General features: G+C 39.6%; 1 protein-coding gene across 3 annotated transcripts in view; it reads right to left on the bottom strand.

Moving 5' to 3' along the window:
• The window catches only part of bcas3 (BCAS3 microtubule associated cell migration factor), a 398,522-nt gene that overhangs the window by 320,396 nt on the left and 50,706 nt on the right, over positions 1-27,420 (bottom strand). For all 3 annotated transcript variants that reach the window (XM_055011827.1, XM_055011829.1, XM_055011828.1), the window contains exons 10-13: positions 26,091-26,167; positions 25,433-25,516; positions 20,782-20,952; positions 13,939-14,032 (exon numbers count right to left, since the gene is read on the bottom strand). In XM_055011827.1, coding sequence (XP_054867802.1) covers positions 13,939-14,032; positions 20,782-20,952; positions 25,433-25,516; positions 26,091-26,167 — 426 coding nt within the window. The remainder of the gene's footprint in view (positions 1-13,938; positions 14,033-20,781; positions 20,953-25,432; positions 25,517-26,090; positions 26,168-27,420) is intronic.

The following is a 27,420-nucleotide window of genomic DNA, read 5'->3' on the forward strand; positions in this document are numbered from 1 at the left end:
CCCATCTCGGACCATCCAAACAGAAAACATCTGCTCAATCCCATTAATAGTGGGAGGATGTTTCATTTACAAAGTGGTTGGGCTAGCTTTATTCTTGACAAAGGCAGATGGGACGGGAGGGTGGGAGTCATGGAGAGAGACAGAAAGGCAAAGAAAGAAATGGAAAGAGCAAGAAAGAAGGCGGCGATTTCCCTACTTGGCAACACAGAAGGCCACAACAAAACTAGTCCACTTTTTAATTAACAACACTAGGCTCAAAAAAAGCTTTGAAAATCGGGAAAATCTCAAATTATAACCATGTGGAAAGCATAAAGCTTACAAGATGGAGTACTTGGGGGATTCAGATAGCTTTACTGTTACCAGGATGCATAAACTTCAGAGCAAATGAGCCCAATGCACAAATGAAAGACTATCCATCATAAAATGAGGCTTTGTCTTCAAGGCTGGCATTTTCGGGGAGAAGGACAGAACTTTCTGCGTGTCTGTACGTACTTACACATATGCTGGACATATACACATACACAGCATCACTCTGCAGTCTAATATGTATACACAGCTAACCAAAGTGTTCATTTTAATTCTTCTATTCAGGTTCCTCCAACCATCTATCCATCTACAATCAACCCACCAATCCGCTTAAAACTACTGTCAACTTTCAAACTATATTACTAAAACTGTTTAAACTGAACTTGTGTTCTTTCAAGAAATTTTGAGATCTTTCTTTAACAAAGTGCCAAAAGTTTGGCTTTCAAACTGCATACGTATGCAAGTAATAGATTAATAGGTATGTGCTCTCTTCTTAACCAGGGCAATTTCTGCTACTGGCTAGAGTGCAAATTGAAAAGGAGGAGAGATCCCCACTAATCCCTTCACCACCACAGCACCACAGTAATATACGAGCAGTTTTATTTCAGCTAGGCAGAAGGGTAAGTATTAAGGTTAGTCAGCAAAGCCAAGAAAGCCAAAAGTCTGCCACCTCTAATACAGCAGAGAGGGTGCAGTGTGACAAATTACAATCTGATTAAAACACGATCAATAGAAAATGGCTTTATTTTTAGCTGAGAATGAAATAGGAGCTTATTGAAGGCTACATCTATCATTATTTTATAGGTTTCATATTAAAGTCTATATCAAGCCTAAATCTTGAATTTAAATAGTATAATTATCCATTTTTAAATGTAATATTTTACTGGAATATCTCATTAACTTTCTATTGCTTTTCTGCTGATATACAGTATTAGAAAATGCGGTTGTTAACTTCAAAGAAAGTGCACTAAAGAGAAAAAAATCTGTGATTTTTTGTGGGCACCCTTTCAAACAACACCAGGTCTTCTTGGTGCATTGGTTCACAGTTTTTCAAGGTATATGACAAAAGCATCTTGCTATAGTTCACCTACGGATTTAAGCTTTGGTCCATGGTGTTCAGCACAGTGCTCCATACATGCACACCAAGTTATCTGTGACTTCTATGTGTTAAACCTCTAATTCTTTTGAAAATGAAATGGTCAAAGGTAATATCATTGGACATCAGCAAAATAAAATTACTTAGTGTGTATGAAGTAATGCCCTAAACATACCATACTCTACAGGTTAGTCAAAGTTCTCTGAATCCCTAAAACTCACCTTCACTTGAAAAGAGGAAAAAAAGGCGACGGGAAGGCAGTAAGGATGGGGGACGGAGAGAGGGTAGGGGCTGCAAAGAAAAACAGAGAAAACAACGGAGGAAAAGGGGGGGAGGTGCTTACGGTTCATTTGATGTACAGTGGGCTGAAACCAAGGGTTGTGTTTTTCTATGTGCTCCACAGGAAGACCACCTGTGAGCACTTAGATATTAATAGATATGAAAAAAGGTGTGTGTGTGGTTAACCTAGCTGTGAAGCTGCTATTAGTTTGATATTACTATGCTGGAATGCCGGCTGTTTTAACAGGGCAAAAGTCGCCTGGCTTTAAAGTTGTGCCGACACACAAGGGGCATGCACCGTAGCGGTCAAGCTCACAAAGCGTGACTGTTCCCAAGGCAGAGCTCCAGGCTCGTTCTTTCATCACTTTAAGTGGAAAACATACCACTTAAGTCTGTTTTTGTGGAGCATTTACATATTTGCACACTTCCTGCTGGAATTGTTTTAAAGAAGAAAAAGGTTTTTTATTTTGTCATATGCCAGAGGCCTGTCCAGTGAACACAGGAATAACAGACTGCATTAAGTGGCAAGAACATTAGAAAAGCCTCTGTTCTGACTTCACCTGCAAGAATTCATCTGCCAAAGCCACAACTCCAATTTACCGCCACTAATCCAAAATCCTGTGAATCCTAATTCTTCGAGTTTATTTTCTTTCTGTGGTCTGCCAACATGGGACAAACGTTCTCACAGCACTTCAGAGAGAACTTTAACACTAGGGTTCTTTTGAAGTCATGTTTAAAAATCCCCAAAACTAATTGCTCCTGTCCACAACCTCCTGATTAAGATTTTGAGACTGTGCTCAGATCTTAATCCCCCTTCTGAGCAAACAGGCAACACTGAGGCTGGAGAGGTAAGCCTATTGCATTTACACGGTCTCTGAGAATTTTGTTCATTTTTGTTAACTAAAAGGATCCCTTTAAACAGTCACAGCTGCTGGCCATAGGTAAGATTTTAGAGTGCTCCGATTGTCCTTTGATTTAGAAGAAAAAACTCAAAGAGAGCTGCATGGGTGACAAACCCCATCCAGTCCTTGGCGCTGTCTACTTACAACTTACTATAATTTAGGTTTTTGCAAGTTCTAACATTTCTGAAGTGGAAAGTCAAGATTTCATAATTATGACAAAGGCTAACACAACATGCTGTTTCTCTCTGTGAAACAAACAAACATGGCCCACCTGGGAAATGAGCTCACAACCATAAATCACAGAAAGCAATGTAAACTGCAACGAGAAGCTGTACATACATTGAGCTGGCCTTGATGGCCCTGCAAAAAGCCTATTTTGGGGGAGCAAGTATGCAAAATTAAAACCTCTACATGCAAAAACAGAACACTAACAATTCATGTCATTTGATTTATCGGTAACACTCTAGCCCTTCTATTTAGCACTTAAAAGTACTAATAAATCTGTCAGCAAATGGTTTATAACACATTTTTTAAATGTTTAGTAACGTACAGTATTTTGTCAGAGATTAAAAGTATGACTAAAAGAACATACTTTCTCGACCAACTGACCAACAAACAGACAGACTGACTGAGCCATGTGTCCAAGGGAGAACTCATTATTACTCTCACATGCATTATCCTTTGGGTGCCCACTTACTGCATGGGTGTTTTAGTCATTAACAATTAGCCATTGTAATGTTTTAAATGGAAATAAATGCTTAATAAAGCCACCTAAAAGAAAATGTGGTAGATTGGGTTACTCAACCTTGTCCAAAACAAAATATCTTGAAATGAACTGCCAAATTGCCATGTTTCTTCTGTACAGAACAAACAATGTCGCAGTCCCAGTTTTTCAGTGACCTCATGACCTTTCTTCTTGTGCTACTGTAAGACTTAAGATTCCACTCTAAATGCAAAAATATCTGAAGTAATGGGTAGAAATCTTACACAAGCATTGTGTGGTATATAATTTCTGCATCGACACTTAGATGTGGACGATAGACACATTGCAGTAAGTGCAATGCAATCCCAGGCAGATTAAATCAGATACATATCGTTACAACTGTTTATGCTGCTTCATACAAAAAAGAAAACTTGCATGGTTCCTATTTTCCATGACTAATCTACAAAAGAACATCATTTACTCTTGGAGAATTTTAAAATGATATTTAAATGACTAACTGCAGGCTCCAAATATGTACATCAAAATGATTGAGGATCAGGACAGAAACACCAAAAAAGGAAAGTTTAGGAGCAAAAACAAATGCAACACCAGTATGAAAAGAACTGGACAGAAAGGAGGATGTTGACCAAATATAGGTGTTTTGTTAACAGTGTCCTGCAATTAGTGCCAGTACACTATTCAAAACAGCTAATTATTTTAGCATTTCAGTCCACACCACAAAGCTCTGTTTGATGAGTACAAAGCCAGATCTAAATGTCATCTAAAGCTAAAAACAGGTTCAGGTACCTTTGCTAGGTGTTGCACCTTTCAAACAGCAGTGAGAAATCACTGATGTGATAACTTTTCACCTTACAATAAACATGCTACCAATTAAGACAGGTAGTGGGTTTTAAAGACAGGATCAAGTTGCTTGACACGCAGTATATAACACCATTATGCACCTATTTTCCTCAAGTTGTCATCCCAGAGTTGTATGAAAACTGCAAGGCACAAGTTGGCAAAGAGCTGTCACAGTGGAATATTATGCAGCACAACAGATTTCTAGTCCAGCCAGACAATGGAGAGACATTGTCCACTTTCTTAATGAGGAGATCCAACTGAAATGTTTGCAAACAGCAGTTTTTCCAGATGATGATACAAGTGTGTCTCATCTGATCTCAGCAGGAATTTGAGTATTGGTTGTTAGGGGCCTTGCTGACAGATATCAAGTCTGTACAACAGACAATGTGGTGAACATTGTTCATTGTGGATACCACCTTGAACAAGTGGACCAGCTTGCAGTGGTTTGGCCACAGACTGCATCTTGGAGTTGGTATGTTATACACATGCAACCTTTATCAAGCAGTTTCTTACAAATTGCAATATATATTGCAAAAACTAAATAAGGCAATGTCTTTTGTTCCAGTATTGTGCAGGCATGATTTACACACTCCCCAGTAAAAGAACCCCTTCCATTTTGGACAAGAGAATTTGACTTTGGCATCAGATGAAAATGCTGACTTTTCAATATAAGATAGGTTATGATTTTGTGAGTTAACTACATTTTTGGAGGGTGGCAAATTCATGCTCCCAAGTGTAAAGCAATGATATGGAAAGTGGATATGACATTATATGTCATTGGCCCATTCATTTCTATAAAAAAAAGTTGTCACTGAGTGTAAATGTTTCTAAGGAAATCATCATGCATTTTTAAGTATGAGCACTAAGTGGCTGAGACTTGAAAGAACTTTATGTTTTATCCCTAAATACATGAATGCCATGAAATAATTACTCCGCCAAGGAATGCGGCTGAGTTATGTGACGATCGGCGTACATTTGCCCTTCTGTTTATCCGTGAATCCGTCTGCTAGCAACATTACTCAAAAACGGATTAATGGATTTGGATGAAATCTTCAGGGAAGGTCAGAAATGACACAAGGACCACCTTGTTAGATTTTAGCAGTGATGCAGCTTATAGTGTGGATCCATGGATTTGTTCAGGATTTTCCATTGCGAGATAGCTACACGGCGTCACTGTAACCATGACAACAAGTGAACACTATGTCAGCTGCCTGCTGACGATCACATGATTGCGATTCTGCTACAAATTGATCGCTGTGGATTTATCTGGACTTATCTGTCACAAATGATACAAGGAACAATTGATTAATTGTGGGGGTGTTTCTGAGTCCCATCAATTCCTGCCGCCCGCTACATATTTAGGTCAAGTGCTTCGGTATCCATACATCACATACACATGCACAACACAGGTCTGTGCTCAGCACAAGGTCATTTTTTCATTAAAGATTTCATCTGTCGGAAATGATACAAAGACTGAGCAGCCTTGGCGGAATACTGCGCTCTCTGAGTGCTTTTCTTGTTCACTGTTTTAATTTTGTTTGGCTGAGAGTATATACAACACAAGCAAGGATGTAGTCAGGAGAAAACAACCTGGATAAGAGCCATAAAACAAGTTCAAGTGTGATAATAGGACCTTGGTGTCTACAGACAGTGCAAGAGGTAATAGGATTTTTTCACATTTTTTTTTCTGTGCAGTCTGTCGGGTGCAAAAGTGTTCAGTGAAGAACTGGGTTTTAGTCTTTTCTTAAAGGACTGAGAGGGACTGTGCAGATCGAACAGCAGTTGGTAACTCATTCCACCACCGGAGAACCTCCAGCCCTTCCTTTTGCAATGATTATGTACGGTTTGATTATTATTATGTACAGTTATGTATGATTCTGCAACACTAAGTGTGGCGCCCATGTTAATATCGCCTCACAGTTCTGTTTTGGGGAATTGTGAGTGATCTGACTGACTCACTTGTCTTTCCTCCAGAAAGTACTACCAGTAACAATCTAAGAATACCAACCTTGTAAGTTATTTATCGTGGGGTGTAATTAGCATTGTAAGTTCCATGGGTTGATGCTGGCTTTTTGATTTAAATTATGAAAAAATTAAAAGCTACTATACATTTAATTTTTAGAAAAAAAACTCAGAAATGATGAGGTTTTTAAGCTATGCCACTCATAATAAATGGCTTTCCATGCATATGCTGCCAGTACCAACAAACCAGTCCTCATTTAACAAGAACAAAACTTAGCAACTCACCTCTTCCCACCAAGCCACCCACCTACACACAGACTGTAAAAAAGTTACAAATGACCTACGTGTTACCGCACTGTGTGGGCTGAGAGTGACTCCACACTGCTGAGGTGTCTGGTGTGTTGTTTAGCGTCGGTATAGAGGGGGAGATGGGGCGAGTCTTTTCTCAGCCAGGTTTTCCAAAAACCTTGAGTCACTGTCACTGGTCAATCCAGTTACTCTCCTTAGCTCTGACCATGTAACCACATATCACGTTTATTTTGAATGAATTTATTGTTTTACATAGTTATTGCCTAAAGCCTCAGCCTTATTGTGTTCCACTGAACTACACTAAATAATCTGTTTTCAGAATTCACTAGTATGAAGCCACTGACATGACTATCATTTCATAAACTATTTTATGATAATCAAACTTTGACCATTTATTATTGCCAGATTTTTGTACAATTATATTTTATTAAGATGAACTGTTCCTAATATATAGACTGTTCTTAATATAAAGTATATAGACTGTTCTTAATATAAAGTATTGCTTGATAGTGATTAGCTATACATTGGTTCACCACATCATGGACAACAAAAAAAGACAGCGAAAGAATCACTGGGCCAAAACTTGTTTGGAAAAGGTGTGTTGGACTTTTAGCTTGTTAGATCACGCAAGAATTAAAACTTTCTCTGCAAACTTGTGGATGTTTGTTGTTTTTGTTTTATTTTTGTAATTTCTAATGGGTTACTTAAAATGCTCATTAAATCCATCATGGAAACAGCTGTTATTACTAATAAATACACTACTCAACATTAGTCTAAGCACAATTTTGATTCAGAAGAAAAGAAAACATTTTTCAAAGTAAAATCCTGAAAAAGACAACACTGAAAGCCCTGCTGAGCAGATGTTGTAAATCACATGAGAGCCAGTTGGGAGTGCTAATTGCTATCTTGGTGTGAAGACACAACTCAATCCATGCTAAATGTGTGGCTATAAATGTGCGGCCAAGCTGCTTGTGTGTGGGAATTCCCCTCGTGTTCAACATGTGCGTGTGGGTCCGGGGTTTTTCAGCGACAGCATGGTTTCTTTCACACATCAGTAAGACGGAGAGACAGAGTTATTACACCACGGAGAGCTGCCTTCACGGCACAGCTGCCTCAATGGTCAGGCACAACGGGCCAGGCTATTCATTAGACCGGCCTGTTACTAAACCAGGGACATGGTTTATGGGACAGTTCCGTGTGGGGAGAGATTCAGTCTTGATTCATCTGCCATTACTCCTGGCTTTGATGGGGTATTCAAAACTTCCATATTCAGAACATTTAGATGGATGCACAAAAATCAAGTTATGATTCAGTGCTGGCTTGCTGTGTTGTGTGAGACTGAACAATATAATGAAAGAGATTCTTCACAGCACAACGGTGGGTGGACAGTACACCTGCATACAGTTTAAAAACGAAGAGTTTGTGCTCACCTTTGTCACCCTTGTGCACAGCATCTCATGCTAAAGGTTATAAAGTCATGCTGTTGCACAGCACATTCTAGTGTCATTTGGCTGGTCAAGCACCTCACAATTTTGTAACTAGGCACATGCAGGACTAGCAAACATGTAAAATCAACAAGATGGAGGCACATCTGTGAACATGCCTGTCTCTATAGGCATCTCTACAATCCTTCAATACGGGAGCATAGGGATTTACAGATGGCACAGAACTTACAGAGGGGAATTGTTGTAACAATTGGAAAAGATGAGATGCAGAATGAGAGGTTCTGTGGAAAACTATGAAAAAAACATTCATTGTGTTTGTGATCAAAAAACAGACTACCAGTACACTATCTCTTCTGTTGCCACTCCAGTGACAGAGATGTATTGATGCATTTTTCTCAGCAACGACATCTATTATTTAGGAGAAGACTGCAGTGAGTCAAGTAGAAAATGTTACAGAGCCGTGTTGACGTCATAGTTTGTGTTCAAAAAGACCAAGTGCATGAAGCATAATGTCCACTTAAGATTTGACTGATTCATGTTCAGTGTGCAGAGATTAGCTCTGAACATATGGAACATTCATAACTGACAATAGCTAAGTACACAGTATCATACGTTTAAGAAAAGCTGTCCAAACCCACAATTCTCTGGACAGCCATTACCTACAGCGGTAAGAAATGCTTACTAAATACATTTATTCACACATTCTTGAGTTACTTGTATACCTATTGTATTAAGCACTTCCATTTGACTCCCACCATTTTACACAGTGTGTGTGTGCGTGCCTGCGTGCGTGATTTATTTTATGTCAACTGTATAATGAATACTTTGAAGTTTAACTTACTACTTCACTAATATGTTTCTGACAACAAATAGAGAACTTTAATTTAGTTAAAATTAAGGACTACAACTTGGAATAAATAGGTTTCACTTGCAATGCTTCTCCTGACTGTGTAGGGTTGAAAGAGGTTTGAGAGAATAAAGAGCAGAGGGTGGTGCCCTGCACGGTTGCTGAATCAATCACTCCATCTAGTGCCAATCATAGTCAAAAGAAATGCTCCAGTTGTTGTACAATATCTCTACCATCAAAACATGAGTGTATTTTGACATTGGCATTGTACCTAATAATCAAGTCAAGGATCGTTAAGGACAAGTGAAAAGGACAAGACGAGAAAGAAAACAAGCACACACACATCGCGGCTGTTAAAGAGAGCGCTTTGCCACTGCACTTCATCTGCGTCCCTCTAATTACACCACTAGGAATAGATCCACAGATCCAACGGAGCACCGCAAAGCGCCAGCCGCCACACCAAGTGCTGGCGGCCACCGGCCCGCTCTCTGTAGAAGCTCCAACACACACAAGCCACTGGGGTTTCTTACATAACTCTTCCCAGCCAAAACCCTAGGGCTTTCCAGACTGTTTGAGTCATATCATTGTTTCCTGCTCAGTCTATCTTTCTTGTTTCTGCCATGTTGAGATTGACCACTGTGAAGGGAGCCTCAATAAGGAGAGGAAGGTAGTTCAGTAAAGCAACTTCTCCAAACTCCTTAGAAAGAGTTCACTTAGAGGCAGACCAGTGAACCCATAACTCAGGATTTGGACTCTGATCAAATCAAGAGGCCTGTAATTATGGGACACTCTACAGCAGGCAGCTTAGAAATGAAAACACATAAAAGAATAAACAATGATGAAAGCAGTCGTGCAATCTCAACAGGGGAAAAGAGGAGTTTTTGTGCGTGTTAAGATTTAACCTAATCTTATTACATGCCCTAACTGCAATAAAAAAAATAATCTGTGTTTTTTGGCTACGCTTGTGGTACTGTTTTCAGTTGTAATTTAAACAGTTATTAGCTCTTTAGATTTGGCTTAGCGTAAATTAGGTAGAAAGATTGAAAGTGTGTTTGGAATTTTGGAGTTTACGGTACCATGTGGAAAGGTCACAAAAGAATCAGCCGGCCTGTTGACTCAGCATGTACCAGTACACCAAAACTGATAGAAATTCTATGTGTACAGCATTATAGTGTATGTAGGATGTTCTCTAGAAATCTAGCTTGAATGTTTAAAGGAAAAACAACAATTAGATGTGGAAATCATGGCTTTTAGTTGAAACATGGACATAGCAACTGTGACGTCATCCATTGTTTTGAAGCCCCGGGTTGGCCATTGGCAACTTGGTCTGCTGAAAATCGACGTAACAACTGAGGGGTGGATCGCACTGAGAACTATAAACCTGTATGCATTGCAATAGCGTAGCAACCAACAACCAGTCAATCACAAGGTAGCTCCAACCTAACTTTCTAAAATGAACACAACACACACACAAATTTAAATATTGCTTTGAAGAAGCATTTTTAAATTGGACTGGGTTTCCAATTATACAGGGTGCTTTATGAAATGTGATTTTCTGTCTTGCCCATCAAAGATGTTATATCCAGTACCTCCATCCACCATGCTGCTTCCTCATGTGCTCGGCACTGGTCAGGAATATACTAAATGATTTGTTAAAATTTCCTGTTGCTACTGTTTTCATGTCCCCAACAACTCTTGTTAGCCAATTTGGGAATACTTGGTCACCGGTTATCAAATTGATTTTGAAAACTGCTTCATTGTTGAAAAGTGAAATTATTTGAGTTTATGGCATTAGATCATATCACTACAGCAGGCCAAACACTGTACATTTTTATTGTTCTTGCACATCACATAAACTTACACACCAAATTTTTTATTGGCTTCATTGCAAGCTCAATAACTTTTATGTTCACATGACTGACTGGCCACAACATGACTGCTTTGAAAATTCTAACAAAGTTAATTCAAACAGGACAGCTGCATAGTCTACAATGTTGCCTAAAAGAGGGACAGGCAGCATTACTTTTGCCGTTTTATTATACTGAGCTGCTGATGGCTGGATGACAATATGTTTCAGTCTGCCCTGCAGTGAATTTCGGTCTCAGTAAATATTAAAATGTTGGCCATAGTATGGAAACTACTATTTCAATAAACAGAATTTCAAGCTTACATCACTTTAATATGGACCTTTCAGCAGAAATGAGACCATCATGCAGGTCAAACAGTGGAAAGATGGCATAAAATTCAAACTACGCATCAAAAGGCAACCAATCTGGGAAACATTAGGCACAATTTGAAAATTTCTTGGGGACCAATTCAGGCCTAAAAACAGACAGAATCCTTACAGCGTCTACAGGCTTTAACTTAGGTACAACGCAACCGGAAGCAAGGCACAATGTCTGATCATCAACAAAGCAGTGGCGACTGAAGGAGGTTATTCTGAACTTTCTTTAATGTGAATGTATATCCGAGAAGTACAGTCTGAGAGGTAGAGAAAAGCAATAGCATCCTCTACACCTTTCAAAATCACAAATAGTTGCTTAAATTTCTGTTAATTTCTTCAAAAAACATTGTTTTACTTTGTCTAAGTCGTGCTGCCATAAAACTGGCAAATGAATTTCAAGAAATTGCTTCAAGTGTCGCAAAAAAGGCAAAAAGGAAAGTAAATGGGTATGTTTCCATTAACTGCTTTGAATTATACAAATTAGGCTGCCGAGTGTCATCAGAAGGCAGCAGTATAGGCTACATTATACATGGCAGAGTCCAAGAAGCAGGAAAGATAACTAGCTGACAACTAAAAAAATCTCAAAGAACAGATAAACCAAACTTTGCCCCCCTACAAAAGAAATATGGAGAGTAGTTAAAATTTCAGTTTGAAATATATATTTAAAAAAAAATATGTGTATGGATGGAAAAATACCAGTAAACATTGTATACTACCTGTTGAAAGGACTAAAACTGGTAGAGGTTAAGAAAAGTCTCTAGATAAGAAAACACTACTGGAGCACATTTTCAATAACTAATTGTACTTGACCTGGAATGTTGTTGTGATTTTTGGTGTGGAAAGGATGGGAAAAGGTGGAGTGTGGACAAAATTGTCTGATCTGTCGTTGCCTAAAATATCATCATCTGCCTCCTAAGAGAGAGCTGCTGAGGTAAATCATGAGTCTCAATAAGTGAAGGATTCTTGGGGCGAGGAGGTCATTGGGTTGGTCATCTCTCAACAGCTTCTTTATTAACTTATACACATACACACCACAGGGGTAACACGAAACACCAAACACAAACATCACACACATGGACTGGTGAGGTAGCTCATTAACACTTACAAAGCATCTACTGTCCTTCTCTTTTTGGGGTGAATGTCGACAATGCAAGAAATTGCCACAGTGAAATACACATACTGACAGCCAATTAGGTCATTAATTATGATGAGAATTTTTAATACCACAGGGTTAGAACAGGATTTTCCACAAATCATGTACCACAGCGGCAGAACATAGAAAGATTTGTAGCACAAACATAGTGATGGGGGTGAGAGGTGTCAGCTACACCAATTGTTCGACGGTAAACTTCCAGGTTGCGTCATCCTGTGTTCAGTCACCTGCATAGATGATCTGCTTTGGTCATAACATATAACGCAGATCACCAAATCTGTTAATGGTCAAGGTGGAACAACCAGTTAACTAATTGATACATCTATTGTGACTGTCAAACTCCTCCAATGTTGACCAGAAAGTCCAGCTTTTTATCTGCTCTCTTTTAAGAAACCTCAGAAGTTTGCAGGTGAATGTCACATTATATAGTGAAAATGTTAGAGTGAATCTTTGTTTAAGTAAAAATACAAATACAAAAACAAATGTATATAATCAGTTCCAGGTGGTGTAGACACTGTTCAAATGCTATAAAACTGGTTGCTTTTGTATTTAAAATTTTTCATGACTTCATTTTTATTAGCGTCCCTCTCCGGTTATTGATTACGTCTGGAAAAACCCCCCTTTGTGTATCAAAATCTTTAGTTCCATTAAAATAATCTCATCATGCAAAAAAAACAAAAAAAAAAACAAAAAAAACTCTATATTGTTGTTTCCTTCAGAAAAAAGTGAAGTCCCTTCCTCGCTGTCCATCCACATTAATACACCTCCAAATTACAAAAAAATACTCTTTGCTATAAAATGGAAAGGTGCAACAACTGATTAATGAAGTTGAACGGTTGAACTGGAAATTGATTCTTAACAAAAGTTCCAATGTACTTATTGTAACTGCAGTACTGACAAGAATTGTGTTGCGTTGTTTTGCGTTCTCTTATCAATAAAGCGGAACCATCAGAGAGACATTGCGTTTGTCCCAAAATCACTGCGCAGCATCAAAATAAACTATTTTCATTCACGAGAAGAACAAAAGATTATACAAGGAGACAGATTCCTGAGAGATGCTTGGAACAACCTACCTGCCAAATACCTTGAAAAAACTGCAGCAAGTATCCCTGGTGGAGATCCCTATGGCAGTTGGCAAATTGCCCAATTGAGGCAACCAATATTTGGTTTTACTTTCAGTCAGACTCACAAATAAACGTTTAAAATGATTCATGTAAATATCAAGTTTTTTGCTCTAGTTGCTCGAACACCCCATTCGCATACTGTTTTGTGCAACATTTTCACAGAATCCCTAAAATGGAGTGCAAAGTTAAAAGTATCCACAAACATAGCTACAAGAAAAAAACACATTGGAGAAAAAAACAGGCTTAAATAAACCAGAATCATCCCTTAAGCCTCTGAACCCCAAGAAGGTTTTGAGTGATGTGGCTCACATTTGTACTATATGGGTTTGTTTTTCACTGGAATATACAGGTTAAAAAATATCACTTTTTCAAGATATTAATGTCTTTTTAGCTGCACCAATAAAGTCCAGTTCCTCTGTAGAAACTGAAAAACTAATGAAAAGCCTTGTGCTGGAGAAAAGCAGACTAAGCACATGTTCACTGAGTACAGTATACATACACACATTATGAATAGATTTGGGTCTGATGGTTAGTACAGCTAAGTCCAAAGAGATAGATGAGGCGGCTACATGTGATCCAAAGACACACTACATTGCACTTCAATGAAAGTGTAATCTCTATACTGTTTTCAGTCTTCTGAATTTGCCTCAAGTGTTCTGTCTGTTTCCTCAAAAATAAAAGTGAGTGTATGGCTTTGTATGCATGAGCATGTGCGAGTGTTTCTTACCACTGAGGTTGAACTGCATGCAGGAGATGGGTTTGTCATGAGCTGGGAAGTGAGCCACTACTCCCTCTCCATCCGAGTCCTCACTCACCAAGACCTGGAGTGCACACACGCACACGCACACGCACACGCACACGCACACGCACACGCACACACACACACAAAGAAAGTCCAAATCATTTTCTAACAATGAGAACATTAAACCCAAATGGGAATTTCCCCTGCTCAAGGATTTCTCTTCACATTTTGGTTTGGTCTGATATCATCACCACAGTGAGCACTGTTCTTTCACATCACCGCACTGTGAAGCAGATGGAAATGAAACTCATTTCTGAATGTGCCATTGCCCTCTTGTGGATAGAAAACAATTACCTGAAACAAAGACGCCCACGTTCTTCAAAATCTCTGTTCTTGTGCAGCATCAAAAAACTTTGGAATAATCATAATCCAGGCTATATTTCATTATTGCTGTTGTTAGTAGTAGGCTGCACTGAGACCAGCGTGGACATAGTTTAACAACAGAGACAAGAATATGGACAAATATACTTTGGCAATGATGTGGCTTTTCACATGTGGCTTTGACGATACCCCATGACAGCGGGTTTTCCCGTAAACAGGCAGAAACTGGCGTCAAATCTAGCATTGGCTTCCTACTTCTGAAACATGCCAAAGAAAATGAAATCATTAGTCACTTTGCACAACTAGATGCTGCTCCTAAATCTCTGTATGAAGTCTGCTGTCAAGAATGGGAGAAATCTAACAAAGGTTGTATCGAGACCAGGAGCTGGCAGAAAACCCTTTAGTCACAAAAAAAGATTATAAGAAAGCCTAAACATGAGTCCACTTTGTGTACGAGAGTGTGTGTTTGAGAGAGAGAACAAATACACAAGGTTAGGTTTGGCCCCAGTGTTGCATTAACGATGTTAGGAAGACTGGCTGAGCATTTTAAATAGGAGCAGTCCAAACATGAAACAGTCTAAAAATTAAAGGGTTCCGTCTCAGACTACAAGCAAAAAAATAAGCAGAGGAAAAAAAAGAAGGAAGAAAAGGGGGAGAACAGAAAGAGGCTGGTGACATGAAGCAGATCACTTTTATTACGGTGCAGGCAGACAATGTTGTTCTGTGAGGGAATCCTGCTGGAGCCCTTTGAAACAAGAGTGTCCTCCAGAGAACCGGGCCCGTCACACAGGGAGAGAGATTGGCGTTCTGTGTGTTAGGAGGCTGCCGTTCCAAATAAGGACTTTCAAAGCCTGGTATAGATGGGGATATCTTGGATTCCCACACTGACATACGAACTCACCTCTATCGTATTCCTGACTTTTCCCGTTTTTACAAAAATTACGCCCCGACCCCATCCTCAATCTCCCACCCCCATCCCACTGCACCCACCCACACACTCCCACTACTCTCTTCATCCTCCATTTCTCCTCCACTCCTAGCCTTACCCTCCCTCCTTGCTGGGCCTCGTCAGTGTTTATGGCCAGTGTACGGTTACAGCGCGTTGGCTGGTGACACAGTGCAGACCTGCTTCTGAAGGCTTAGGTCCAGCTTATAAGACAACACACTGACTACAGGGCGGATACAGTCATAGTGTAGAGAGCAGGAGAAGGCAGCGAGTGTGTGTGTGGTGACTACATCACTGACAAACTGTACTATGTATGCTAACACGCCTCATTAAAAATGTGACAGCTCCTGCAGTGTGATTAATCATGGTTTGGAGTGGCTGAGGAGAATTAAGGGGATAAAAGCTTTTAGCATTTTTTTCACGTTAAGGGGAGATCCTGTTGAGGACAACTGGCACCAGGGTTCAAACTGTCACCCGGGTTAGACGCATATATTAGTATGTATTCTTACTGTATCCTAGTGCAGTGGTTCCCAACCTGGGGTCCAGAGATCGGGGGGGGGGCAAAGCTTTGTCTGCTCCGAGGCTGTGATGTTATAAAAAATAGATTTTTACATTCTGGATAAAATCAGAGTAACAGACTCACTGTGGCACCACAAGTCTACCTATAAAACATTTTTAAAACACATTTATTTGGTCTTTCTTCAAAAATCCTTTGCTACTTCGATGGCCACACCTCCTTGACCTTTCAACTTCTCTCCAGGCTTTCTTCAGGTCGGCTCGCTAGTTCATCCAGATTCATTAGTTTGTGTGCAGTTACAAAATTACTGACGGAAACGGTGTCTGAAAAACGCAAAACGGGTGAAGACTCAGTACCTAAAAACTCCGGCTATACCTCGAGAGTTACCTTAAATTTGGTTTTATTAAAGGGCAAAACACAATTATCTTATTTGTGGTGAAATGCTCGCAAATGACAGCATGAAGCCAGCGAATTACGGCAACGTCAGGAAACAAAACACAGTTCGGTAAAGTTGGAAAGATATTCATAAATTGGGACTTCTGGCATCAATAACTCATTAAATATACGTTGTCTAAACATAAACGATGCCTCTTTTCCATCGTTGTAAGGTAGACAATGTGCTACAAGCCCAGTTTAATCAAAAGTAGCTGTCTTTCAAGCTGCAGAAATGACATTGGTGCCTATGAGCAGCCGGCTGTACGATGAGTGAACAGGGACCGTCTGCAAAATGCAAAACCGCTGCAAACAGCGAAGAGACACAAATATTCAACAAATTTACTGCAGCCAGCAACTGACTCCTGCTGGTCATACTACAACTCTTGGTTTGATATTAATTTTTTTTTTTTTTTCATAATTTTAAGGATTTTTTTTTAGTAAAAAAGAAATCAATAACTTTACTCTTATGCATTGTAGTGTCATCAAATTTACTGCAGCCATAAACTCTCTCCTCCTCATCATAGTACAACTCTTGGACTGATATAAAATATAATATTTTTTATAATTGTAGGGAATTTTCTATTAGTAATACAATTCAATAACTTCCCTCATGTTTTGTAGTGTACTTATGGGGTGTTTTTTTTTTTTTTTTTTTTTGGGGGGGGGGGGGGGGGGGGGGGGGGGCCTCCAAGCCAAACAGGTTGGGAACCACTGTCCTAGTGCATACCGCAAGCAGGTGAGTCTGTGGAGAATGATGTAGTCCAGGAAAATAGAGCCACAAAAACTTTAAGTTCACTATTTTGGGGGGGATAATAATTGTTTGGGGTGCAAAAATCCCACTTTCATACTTTCAGAGTTATGAACGACAAACACTTCAAAAGGGTTTATATTAAAGCTTTATATCCTATTTTAGAGGATGTAATTTACTAATAGAGAACACAAATACAGTTTTACTTTATTCATACCATGTTGTTTTAAATGATAGGATACAGACAGGCCTGTTTATTTAGTTTTGTTTTCATTAACACTACATCACTGCCTACATAGCTTCAGAAATTCATTTACCTCGATTACACAATACAAAAAAGGAATCTATGTATAGCTGGCAGCACCCTTACCCAAGCCATCGGGCGGTTAGCAGCCAGTAAGCTAGCTCAGTTGCTAACTCAGGGTTCCAGAGTGTAATCACTTTGGTCACACATGCAATCAAAAATCAATCAAGTGCCACTAAACATTTTCACTGGCTAAATGGGTATGGCTGACATTTAGCAGGTGTGTCTCCAACAAGAGAGAAAACTCAGGTTTGTTTGTATTTCATATTTTTTCATATTTTGTTTGTTTGTTTGTATTTCGGGCATACTTTTCTACACGGAGGTTGATGCTGCTGTTTCCTGTAGTGAAGGGGATTTTGAAAACAATAACATGCAGAAGAGAAGGAAAAACCCACACGAAATGAGCCGCCTATAACAGCCTTATGCCCACAGAGTCAGACTAAGTAGTAGAAATGTGCGGTCAGGTCAAAAAGTAACAAACCACTGTTTGGCCCAGATTATAAATAATTGATATTGTGTGCTATAGGGTAGGTTGGTAGTTCACCTTCTCTTCTTCTTTCTGTCACAAGCTTTCTCAAACACCCACAGCAACTGAGAGTGTGGGTTCTCCAATACTGTTATGCACTGTGAATAAACTCAGTCTGCTGCATTAGATTTCAAGCTGTATTCACTTTTTAGTTTTAACACATTATAAAAAGTTACTGTGAAGGTTTTCTGCAACAGGGATTTCTGGTTGGGGTTGTTTGGTTGATTAATAAATATTTTTCAGGTTGGCTGGTGCACATTAGTTCTGATAATAGGTCAGGTGGGTGTAAGTATTTAAAAAACCTTTCATCTTTCCCACCTCTTTACTGTGTTATATTACAGATCAGTGACTCTACTGCAAGTTGTTGTTGTCCACTCTACTCTGCTGGGCATTGTGAATTCCTGCTAGCTGAGCCGTAAGATGTGCTAAGTGTGCCCTGTGCTAAGATTCACAGGTGTTTCTATAGTTCGCCACTGGTCTGTAAGAGCGTTCCACTGCAGTCTGCTGTTCTATTTTACCTTCATGAGATTTTGTGTACAAGATGAGTGCTGCATGTGTTAGTGATATCTGTGTTGGTGTGATTTGCTGCTCACTATTTGCTATATTAGAAATTACACTGAATTATGAAGTGTGCATTTTACACACTTTATTTGTGTTATTACACTCTGGTAATGGTGTTATATTTTTATATAGAATCTTCAGTGCTCTGGCAGCCTCATTCTGTCACAGTATTATCTCATTGGATCTAATATGGTAGTTATAAACATGGTTGATGTCCCATGTCTGAGCAATGTAGGGCATCAGGTCACTCTTGGTTTGGTGAGGGGTCAGCAGACTGTTTCATCTAGGAGAGGTAGGTCAGTATCCCCCAGTAAATGAATGCACTGTTGACCAGTCTGTAATAAACCCATCACTAGTCTCTGCTGATAGCTCCACACCCATTGTCAATGTACAATTGCAACCCTTCTATACTTTACTCTTGAGAGAGTGGAGCTGTCGATAAGTCATGACACTTTGTTGAGCAGTTTGTATTTCAGCAGGAGAGGGTGATTCAACTGTGTGTGATGAAACAGCTAATATGATACGTTCCTCTATTTTTGGAGTCTTCAAATAGACAGAAAAGACAAAAGACAGCTGCTAACCTCCTGAAGGAATAAGTATTTATTTTGTCCTTTAAATATTTTCAGAAAGAATGTCCTAGATGTAACTTGTAACTTTTTCAGTGAGAAAAACTCGTAAAAGATAATATATAAGCAGAGCTAGAACTTAATTTACAACAGCGCCTCACTCCCTTGTAGGCACACTTGCATAAATATGGCCAAATGTAGTGTCAAGACCTGATCTGACATATGGTGCTTTCACTCAGCCTTGAGCTTCACGTGAGGTTACAGCTGCCTGTTTACAGAGTGTCTCTCCCACCAAGCGCTGCTAAAACAGACAGGGCTGTGGCTAAAAGCTTGGCTGTTAAAATATGCAGCAAATCTAAGTCACACCTTTTAGTGAGTTGTGCAGAGTGAGATGAATGAGCCTGAGTGTGTCTGACCCACAGAAGAAAAGAAAATAAAATAAAAATCCAACGTTGGCGATTATGCTGTTTCCCACCAAGCCACAGAGGCCAAAGTTATGTTTACCTGGGTCACACACGACAAGACCAGAGAGGAAAGAAGCCAAGAAAAAAATTGCAGTCAATTTAATTTTTGGTGTATGTGTCCATGCATTATACATAAAAAGGGCCTAGTTGAGGGATTATGAAAGCACTGAAAGTGCAAGCAAGTACAGCTGACATTCTGTTAAACAAGGATGGTCACCTGATAACAGTTTCTGGTTAACCGCCTTGCAAGATCCAAAAAGGAAACACAGTGAGCTCAGACTAATTTTAGTCATATGATGAGATAGGATGCTGCAAGGCAAAAACACAAGTTTAAATGAGCCTAATTAGTCTTTCCCTACAATTTAAGAGCCACAGTGAAACCAAAAGATTAGACCAAACACATATATATCCATATACACTCCCGATCAAAATCTTAGGAGCAGTTGAAAAATTGCAAGAAATCACATTTTGCACAGTTGGATCTTAAGAAAGTTATAAGTAGAGCTTCAAAATGCAAAAAGAAGAAATGGGAGTGAGAGAAAAAAAACTGAGTGAGCAATTTACTGAAAACAAAAATTAAACTCAGACTGTTCATCGGCTAATCAAAATCTAAAGACTATAGCTCAAAAAAAAGAAGAAAGCCTAGACATGATGGCGCTCCTCCACTGTGCCGCATAGAAAACATTTCCAGTGGGATCTCCTTGTTATGCCAGTAACGCTGAAAGCCATCAGGACTGTCAAGGTTAATTTTTTTCTGGTCAGAGAATAAAATTTTCTGCCACCTTTCAATGTCCCATGTTTGATGCTCCTTTGCAAAGTCCAAACAGGTGTTTTGGAAAGGTGTAAGTGATTGCCCGCTGTTATAGTTCATGTAGTAGAATACATACAAACCTGTACCTTTTCTTGTTTTCAAGAAATTATTTAGATTTAAAAACCAAATCCAATGCCAGGCAATAAGTAAAAAACTTCTTAGTTTTGCACAAATACAGCTATAGGTGAATAGCTGATTAAGTGTTTACCTGGATTTATTGTACACACTGAAATCAGTGTGTTGCAAACTATTTTATTTAACTTCAAAACACACAAGTCTGCATTTCTCATATGTAATTTACAAATTAAATCCCACACCTTAACAATAATGCAAACAATAAGCAATTACATAAATTCATATATTGTGTAGTTTGCACATATTTACAGCAAAAAATCATTTAAATGTGTGAATACAACTATATTGTGTTTAACACAGATAATGAATTATCAGACAAGAACCGACAGGGTCCTTATTGTTGCCCTTTTTAATTTCTTGAAGTGCCTTTATACTTTCTTACGGTCCATGAAAGTAGCAAAAAAATAGAAAACGAGGCAAAGCATTCAACTGACCTGTCCTTCTCCCACACTGTGTGTGTCGATGATGGTAACCACACCGGGGTTGTGGGGGCTTCGGCGGCTTGCACTGTGAGGTGTGCCCTCCTCATCTGGAGTTCCTGCTGGTAGGGTGCCTGCCAGCTGTGTAACAACTTTACCCACCATTGTTAGGCCTGTTTTTAAAGTCTGAAAGAATAAAAAAAACATATCATAATAGTGTAGCTGATGTTACATATTTCCTTGTAATATATTCTGCATCTCTGTGATATACTATATGTTGTAGTTAACTTTGTTTGAAGCCTTTGCAGGCCATAAAGATCAGAGGAGCTGCAAAGTGCATCGGTATATGCGCAATGCCATGCCTGCCTGTGTGTGTCTGTGCAACATGTTCACTTGATGCCTGCTGATAACTCGAAGTGCTGATGACTTGTAGCACTGTAGCCACAGGAGACACCATGTGTGTGCATGAGGCTCCTCTGTGTCCGCTTAAGGCCCAGCCAGGGTGTCTGGCTCAAACACACCTCTGTGGCTCGACTGAGGGAAATGGATAGTGCTGCTTAAGTGGAGTCTATCTCACCTACTACACTGTCTTAGCCTAATGGAGTCCAATGCCTGTGACTGTGTATCTGTGTGTGTAAGCGCCAAAGGGGCCCCGGAGAGCCTAATCAGGCATTCAGACTAGGCGGCCCTGTCAATACAGCGTGGCGCCTCGCGTTTGTTGGGTCTGAGGATCACCCACTGTCTCTCTTTGCCACTTGGCCAGGCACACTAGTGTTGTCTGCTGCCTTTGTGCATTTGTGTGTGTGTGTGTGTGTGTGTGTGTGCGTGCAAGAAGAGCCATCAATTATTAAGTGAGGCGTTTGGCTCCTAATTGATCAACACTAATGTGTTTTCTAATCACTGCAGTTGTGGAGTTCTTAGTGGTAGTCCAAACAGGGGCTATTGATCTGCTGGTGGGGAGGGGGGTTCTGGATGCAGATCATGTCTGACAAAAACACATACACACTTACGCAGACTACACACAGCCACGGCCTGATGTCGCCATCTAAACAAATTACAGCTTAATTTATGTGAAAGGTCTTTCTCAGCCATACACCCACGAGTGACAGGCAACAGCACTGATGTGATACACAAATTTACTGTGAGAGAGAAAATCTGAAGGAGCGCCCAACTGGTCCGAGTCATTGCACTCTCTCTTTTATCTTTCTTATAAACAAAAGCCATTACACTTTAATGCTACCCCCTCCGCCCATGACCCCCCTTTTTGTTTCCATGTCTCTGGACGTCAGCAGTAAGAGCCAGCGTGTCGCGCCACAAGCCAGAAGGAGATACCTTGTCATCCATATTGAGATATATGGTCCTAAATGAGGAGAGGGCAGGCAAGCAGACTGCCTGTCTGCATATCAATACCCCATGCCATTGTCCAGCTTTACTATGCTGCAGAGCTCATTTTGATGTATTTCAGCCTCCTAATGACACTTCTTTCACACTAGCTGTTAGATACACTTTTTCTTTATTGATCAATTAGCCCTTCCTCTGGGACCAAATGGAGAAACAGACTAGAACCAAAAGAGAAGCTATCCACACGCATGTGTTGGCAAGTGGCTAAATCGGACCAAGGATGAATTTCACTTGGTATCAAAGGTGGCTGTTGGCTGTTCATGAGCCACCTTACTGTCACTCCCCTGTGGAGATAAGTGAAACAAGACCAACAAAGAGAAACAGATTACACTGGGAACAAACAGATTGGCAGGCTGATGAAGTGTCTCATAAGCTCGGCCCCAGTCAGCCAGACGGACCAGGTGGATCCAATGTCAGCACATTTACAGATGGTGTAGGCAGAGCTGGAAAAGCTGCCTTATGTGCTGTTTTACAAGAACAAAAGCTTATGACGGACCAAACGACTTTGCGAGTGATTACAGCAACAACATGAACATTCATTTTAAAAATTTCAAATTTAAAGGAGACTAGTTTAAATGTGCAACCATCCTCAATCATGACTCTGTGGTGAGAGAATATATGAGTAAAAGTTTGTGCTTTCACCATATAAAAGGTTGTGCTGCATTCAACTTCAAATATGTTTCCTAAAATTTATATTGCATTGGCATCCTTGGTAGAGAAGAGAATTCTATGCAAGCTTCCACAGAAAATCAGGGTCTGGCAAAACATTTTATGTCCTAAACTGTTCAGAAAAGATAATCTGGTTTATAATGTGTATACTACGTATACTTTGTTCACCTTATATTATTCAAACTTGGATGCAAACAGGTAAGTGACTAAAAAAAAAAAGGAGAGAACATTGCTTGGATAAAAAAAATAAAATTTGTGAGAACAAAGTGGGTCCACTGGCATGCTCCCCCTGGAGAAAATTTTGTCATTTGATTTTAATATCTAACCTTGCTTAAACTATCAAATTTACATATGAGTTGCTAGATTTCAAGGCCAAATAAACATAAATTTGTTTTTCTAAATTGCAGATAATTTAAGGTCAGAAAGATGCATATTTTTAACCCTCTCAACCCCAAAACTCACTGGCATCCAGAAACTGCAAGAACTTTTTTCAAATTTTCGATGTTCCTTGAACTACCCACATGTGACCTTCAGTTCCATCAGAGAAACTAACCAAGACTAAGCTTAAAATCATAATATTTCATCAAGAATGGTTTATTCTACACAGCTCATCTCAAAATTATCCACACATAAATCCTTTGCACTAGATCCTGCACAGAATGAAAAATTCTGTGCCCCTTGACATATCTGTATTTAATCAGAATGAATAGCAAATAGCAAGCACAGACGATGGCAAAAATTTAAAAAAATAAATAAATTCATTGCTTTTGTCCAGTACTGGTAGCTCCTGTGAGAACTTGGGGGGAAAAATACATATACATTCCAAATTTTCATTTTTTGTCAAATGTATAGTCACAGTAATTTTACTTTGTTGTACTGTACAAAAGACATTTTTGAGCCATTGTTTGTGCTGTTTCCATAGAGGTACAGGACTTTGTAGTGCAGTGAAAAATGAGGCCACAGTGAGTAAAAATGTAACTTTGGGTTCAGAGGGTTAAAGCCACTTCAATGCTATCAGTGACTGAACTGAATATAGAAAATATGCAGAACATATACAGAACAAATACAAAATGAATAGGCATTTATCAGGCTGCATTTGGTATGTTTAATCACTGGCCTGACAGAATGGTCACTTGCTATATCCACAGACCACTCCAAATCAGCCCAGTGTCAGATTAGACATACTTTAGGCATGATTACAAAACCAATGAACTAGTTTGTGCTGTCTGTCACAAAACACAACATATCACGAGTTGGCATTTTCACGTTGCTCTACCATCTCTTTGGAAGAAACTGTGGGCTACAACGTTAGCTAGCTTGTTAAGCTTAGTACACTGAGCAACAGACAACTGTTAGGCCTTCATTTAACATTACTGATAACTATTATTAACAATCATTTTGGAGTACATGTTATCTTCAATTCAATTTTTTCCCCACCAACATTCCACCCAACCTCTGCTGCTTTGCTCCTGAATCCCACATTTGTCTCTAATTTGTTGGTAAGAAGTGAGAGGGTTCAGGTAAAAATATTAGGGTCAGAGTCAATCAGTAACAGAGTATAGGTGGGTCTTTACAGAATGCAAGAGGGAAAAATAAATGCATGTCCAAAATGAAGGCAAACACAAACTCAGGTGTATCTGTAGATTTGCCATTTAAATTGCCCAGCAACTTACAACAACATGAGAGAAAACTGTGGATAACATTGTTCCAATCAAGTTCGCTGCTTCTCTGGAAAAATAAATCCGAACACATCTATTACCAGGCTTGAGTAGTGTTAACATGTTCCTTTGCATGTCAGTCAGTTATGTGCGTCTACCACAAGCTGTAGTCATCCAAGAATTATCCAGTTCCCCTCAGCTCCTCTAAACACAGATGAATGGACCTCTGGGCTACAGAAAGCTGCCTAACTGTGGACAACTTGAGACAACTCAAGAGAGTGAGGCATGGCTGAGTATAAACATAAACTGTTATAAATTAAATGTGAAAACCTAAAGTTGCATGTCTGGTATGAACGTTCAACTTAAGTAAATTATAAAGATACTGTTTGTATCTTAAAGAAACATTTTGTTTTAGAATTTAAAAAACATGTTGGTTAGAATCTTTTGTAATAACAATGAAGCATCTCAGACGTGTGTATTGGGGATTTTAAGGTGTGTTTTAGGGCCTGACCTTCTACAGCAACAATTGCGGCTCAAAAGCCATCATCCTCCTTTCTTTTGTGCTCCCTACACTAGTGCAGGCATTCTGAGCAGTGACCCTGAACATAAGATTTGCATCAATCCATGAATTTTCTCTATCATTCTCCTAAAACAGTTAGAAGAAACATCTGGAGAATGCAAACTAGCTGCTGTCACCTCAGATTTTGAACCAAAGATTAACAGGACACAATGCTCAGTATTTTTATATCTGATTTTTCTACATGAAAAAAATAGCTATTGTGGAAAAAAAAAAAAAATTTGTCAATGGTATGACACAAAATAAATATGTTCATAATGTCCAACTTATGTAATGCAAAAAGCCTAATGTATATACATAAGAAAGACAATAAGCAATACGTAAGCACAACATTTAAATATGTGTATATGTTTTCACTTACTTTGGCAGCATTGATCACTGTAGCCGTATAGGACTGTGCATTGTCACCGCAAGCTCCCCCACGAGACTGGTGACATCTGATCAACTGCAAAAAACACACATTTACCGATAAATACAAAGCATATAGTGGAAGTCTGATGGAAATACCGTACATAAAGGGACATTTTGGGAGAAATTAACTGAGATTCAGACATTTAAGAGGCACCCCTCTTCACTCTTTGGAGGAAATTGGTTTTGCAATCAAAGAAAGGTTGCACAACCAGACAGCCACTGCACTGATTTCATTTCAAATACAATATCACTTCAATAGTTCTCTCTCAGTGCTACAAAACTGATTTAGTCATTTCTGGAAATCCTTAGGCAGTCACACAAACAGCGGCCCAATCTGTCAATTACACATCAAAAGTATGTCAGAATGCGCAATGGAGCATTCTGGTTTTTGTAAATACTTAGCAATCCCATTTAACAGAAACCTCTTGTGCATCTGTTGATTTTCAAAATGTTATCATCTCTAGTGGACTCTTTGAGGAATGAGTTGTTTATCCAGACAGATTAAAAAAGCAGAAAACAGAAAAAATGCATTTTTTGGATGGTAAATATGTTGCTTCTCTGATAAGGCACTTCTGCACTGGATGAACGTGTGTGTATGTGTAGACTACCTTGTTCTCAGCGTAGGCAAGCCAGCGGCTTCCCAGAGCTATTGGATTGAGGCTGGGGCCGGGGCAGGGATAGCAGCCTGAAAAGACACAAAAATGGTCACAATAAAAGGAGAAGCAATGATGATAAAACACAAAGGGAACAGAAATTCAAATGCATTTTGGTAAATAACCGCATGATCCAAAGTTTGCCAGAAAACAGAAAGACATAGCCTCCCCTCCTGAGAGCGTCTGTAACTATCTTAAACCATTAATGTGTTTGTGGGGAGTCTCTCCTTGGGAAGATAAATGGGAGTCTAATGAGGGTGACGTGTCTCTATGTGTATGTGAGCATATTATGACCTAATGGAGACTGTGGTACCAAATAAATTGAGGATGGCTCCTCTGCTGATTGACCAGGACAATAATCTCTGTGGGCACACACACACAAACACACTGGCACCCATTTACACACAAACACGACCAGTTCGATGTCAGCAGATATAAAAATAGTCACCAATAATCCTAAATGACAAACAAACCCTTCCAACAGATTAACGTTTTGCACATTTGAGAACGTATTTTTCTCTTCCCACTCGAACAGATGTGGAGGTAAACAAGGAACATAGAGCAAACTGTTTGACTTACAACAAAACTGAAAGGGGCGCCTGTCACTAGTGCTGCAAAACAGAATCAACCAAAACCAGGCCAACATGTTCTTGTAAACAGACAGGAGGGATGATTGATTTTGTCATAAATATCTTTAAATGCAAGCAGATACACACAGTGACAGTCTTCTGGTTCCAGTATGTGTAAACACACAGGCAGCAAAATGTTGATCCAATAATGATTGCACCCGCTGTGCTCAAGAACACAGGCGTTTGTCTCACACACACATACAAACACACTTAGCTAATGTAAGTGCATGAAGGTGTGGGGGAAATGGCTTGCTGACAATAATTTAGTGCTCAGGGAGCAGATGAGGTGGAGGCAGACAGTAATTTAGTGTGCTGTGCTGGGGAAGGGACTGATGTGGAGAGAGGGTATGGGGGTTGAGGTAAGCCACAAGGGCTGCTGGTAACGCCAGAGAAGCCCTTTGTGCCTCTCCAAGGCCGAGGGGAGCGCAGGCAGACAGATAACATGTGTTTGGCATCCTGGGTGGAGAGCGAGGGGTTGAGTGGGGAGCGGAAATAGACACGACGAACAGTATCACAGAAGCGCAGAGCAAGGTTTAGGCTTTTGGAGATCGAGCCCTGAAAGACCTTTGTGGCAACAGCTGACCATTATTATTTAAATTTCTTTGTTTGAAATTTCCATCTTACAGATGGAATAAATGTTTCTCTAAGTCTGAGAC

The sequence above is a fragment of the Amphiprion ocellaris genome, chromosome 7 (genome assembly GCF_022539595.1).
Source record: "Amphiprion ocellaris isolate individual 3 ecotype Okinawa chromosome 7, ASM2253959v1, whole genome shotgun sequence".
NCBI lineage: Eukaryota > Metazoa > Chordata > Actinopteri > Pomacentridae > Amphiprion > Amphiprion ocellaris.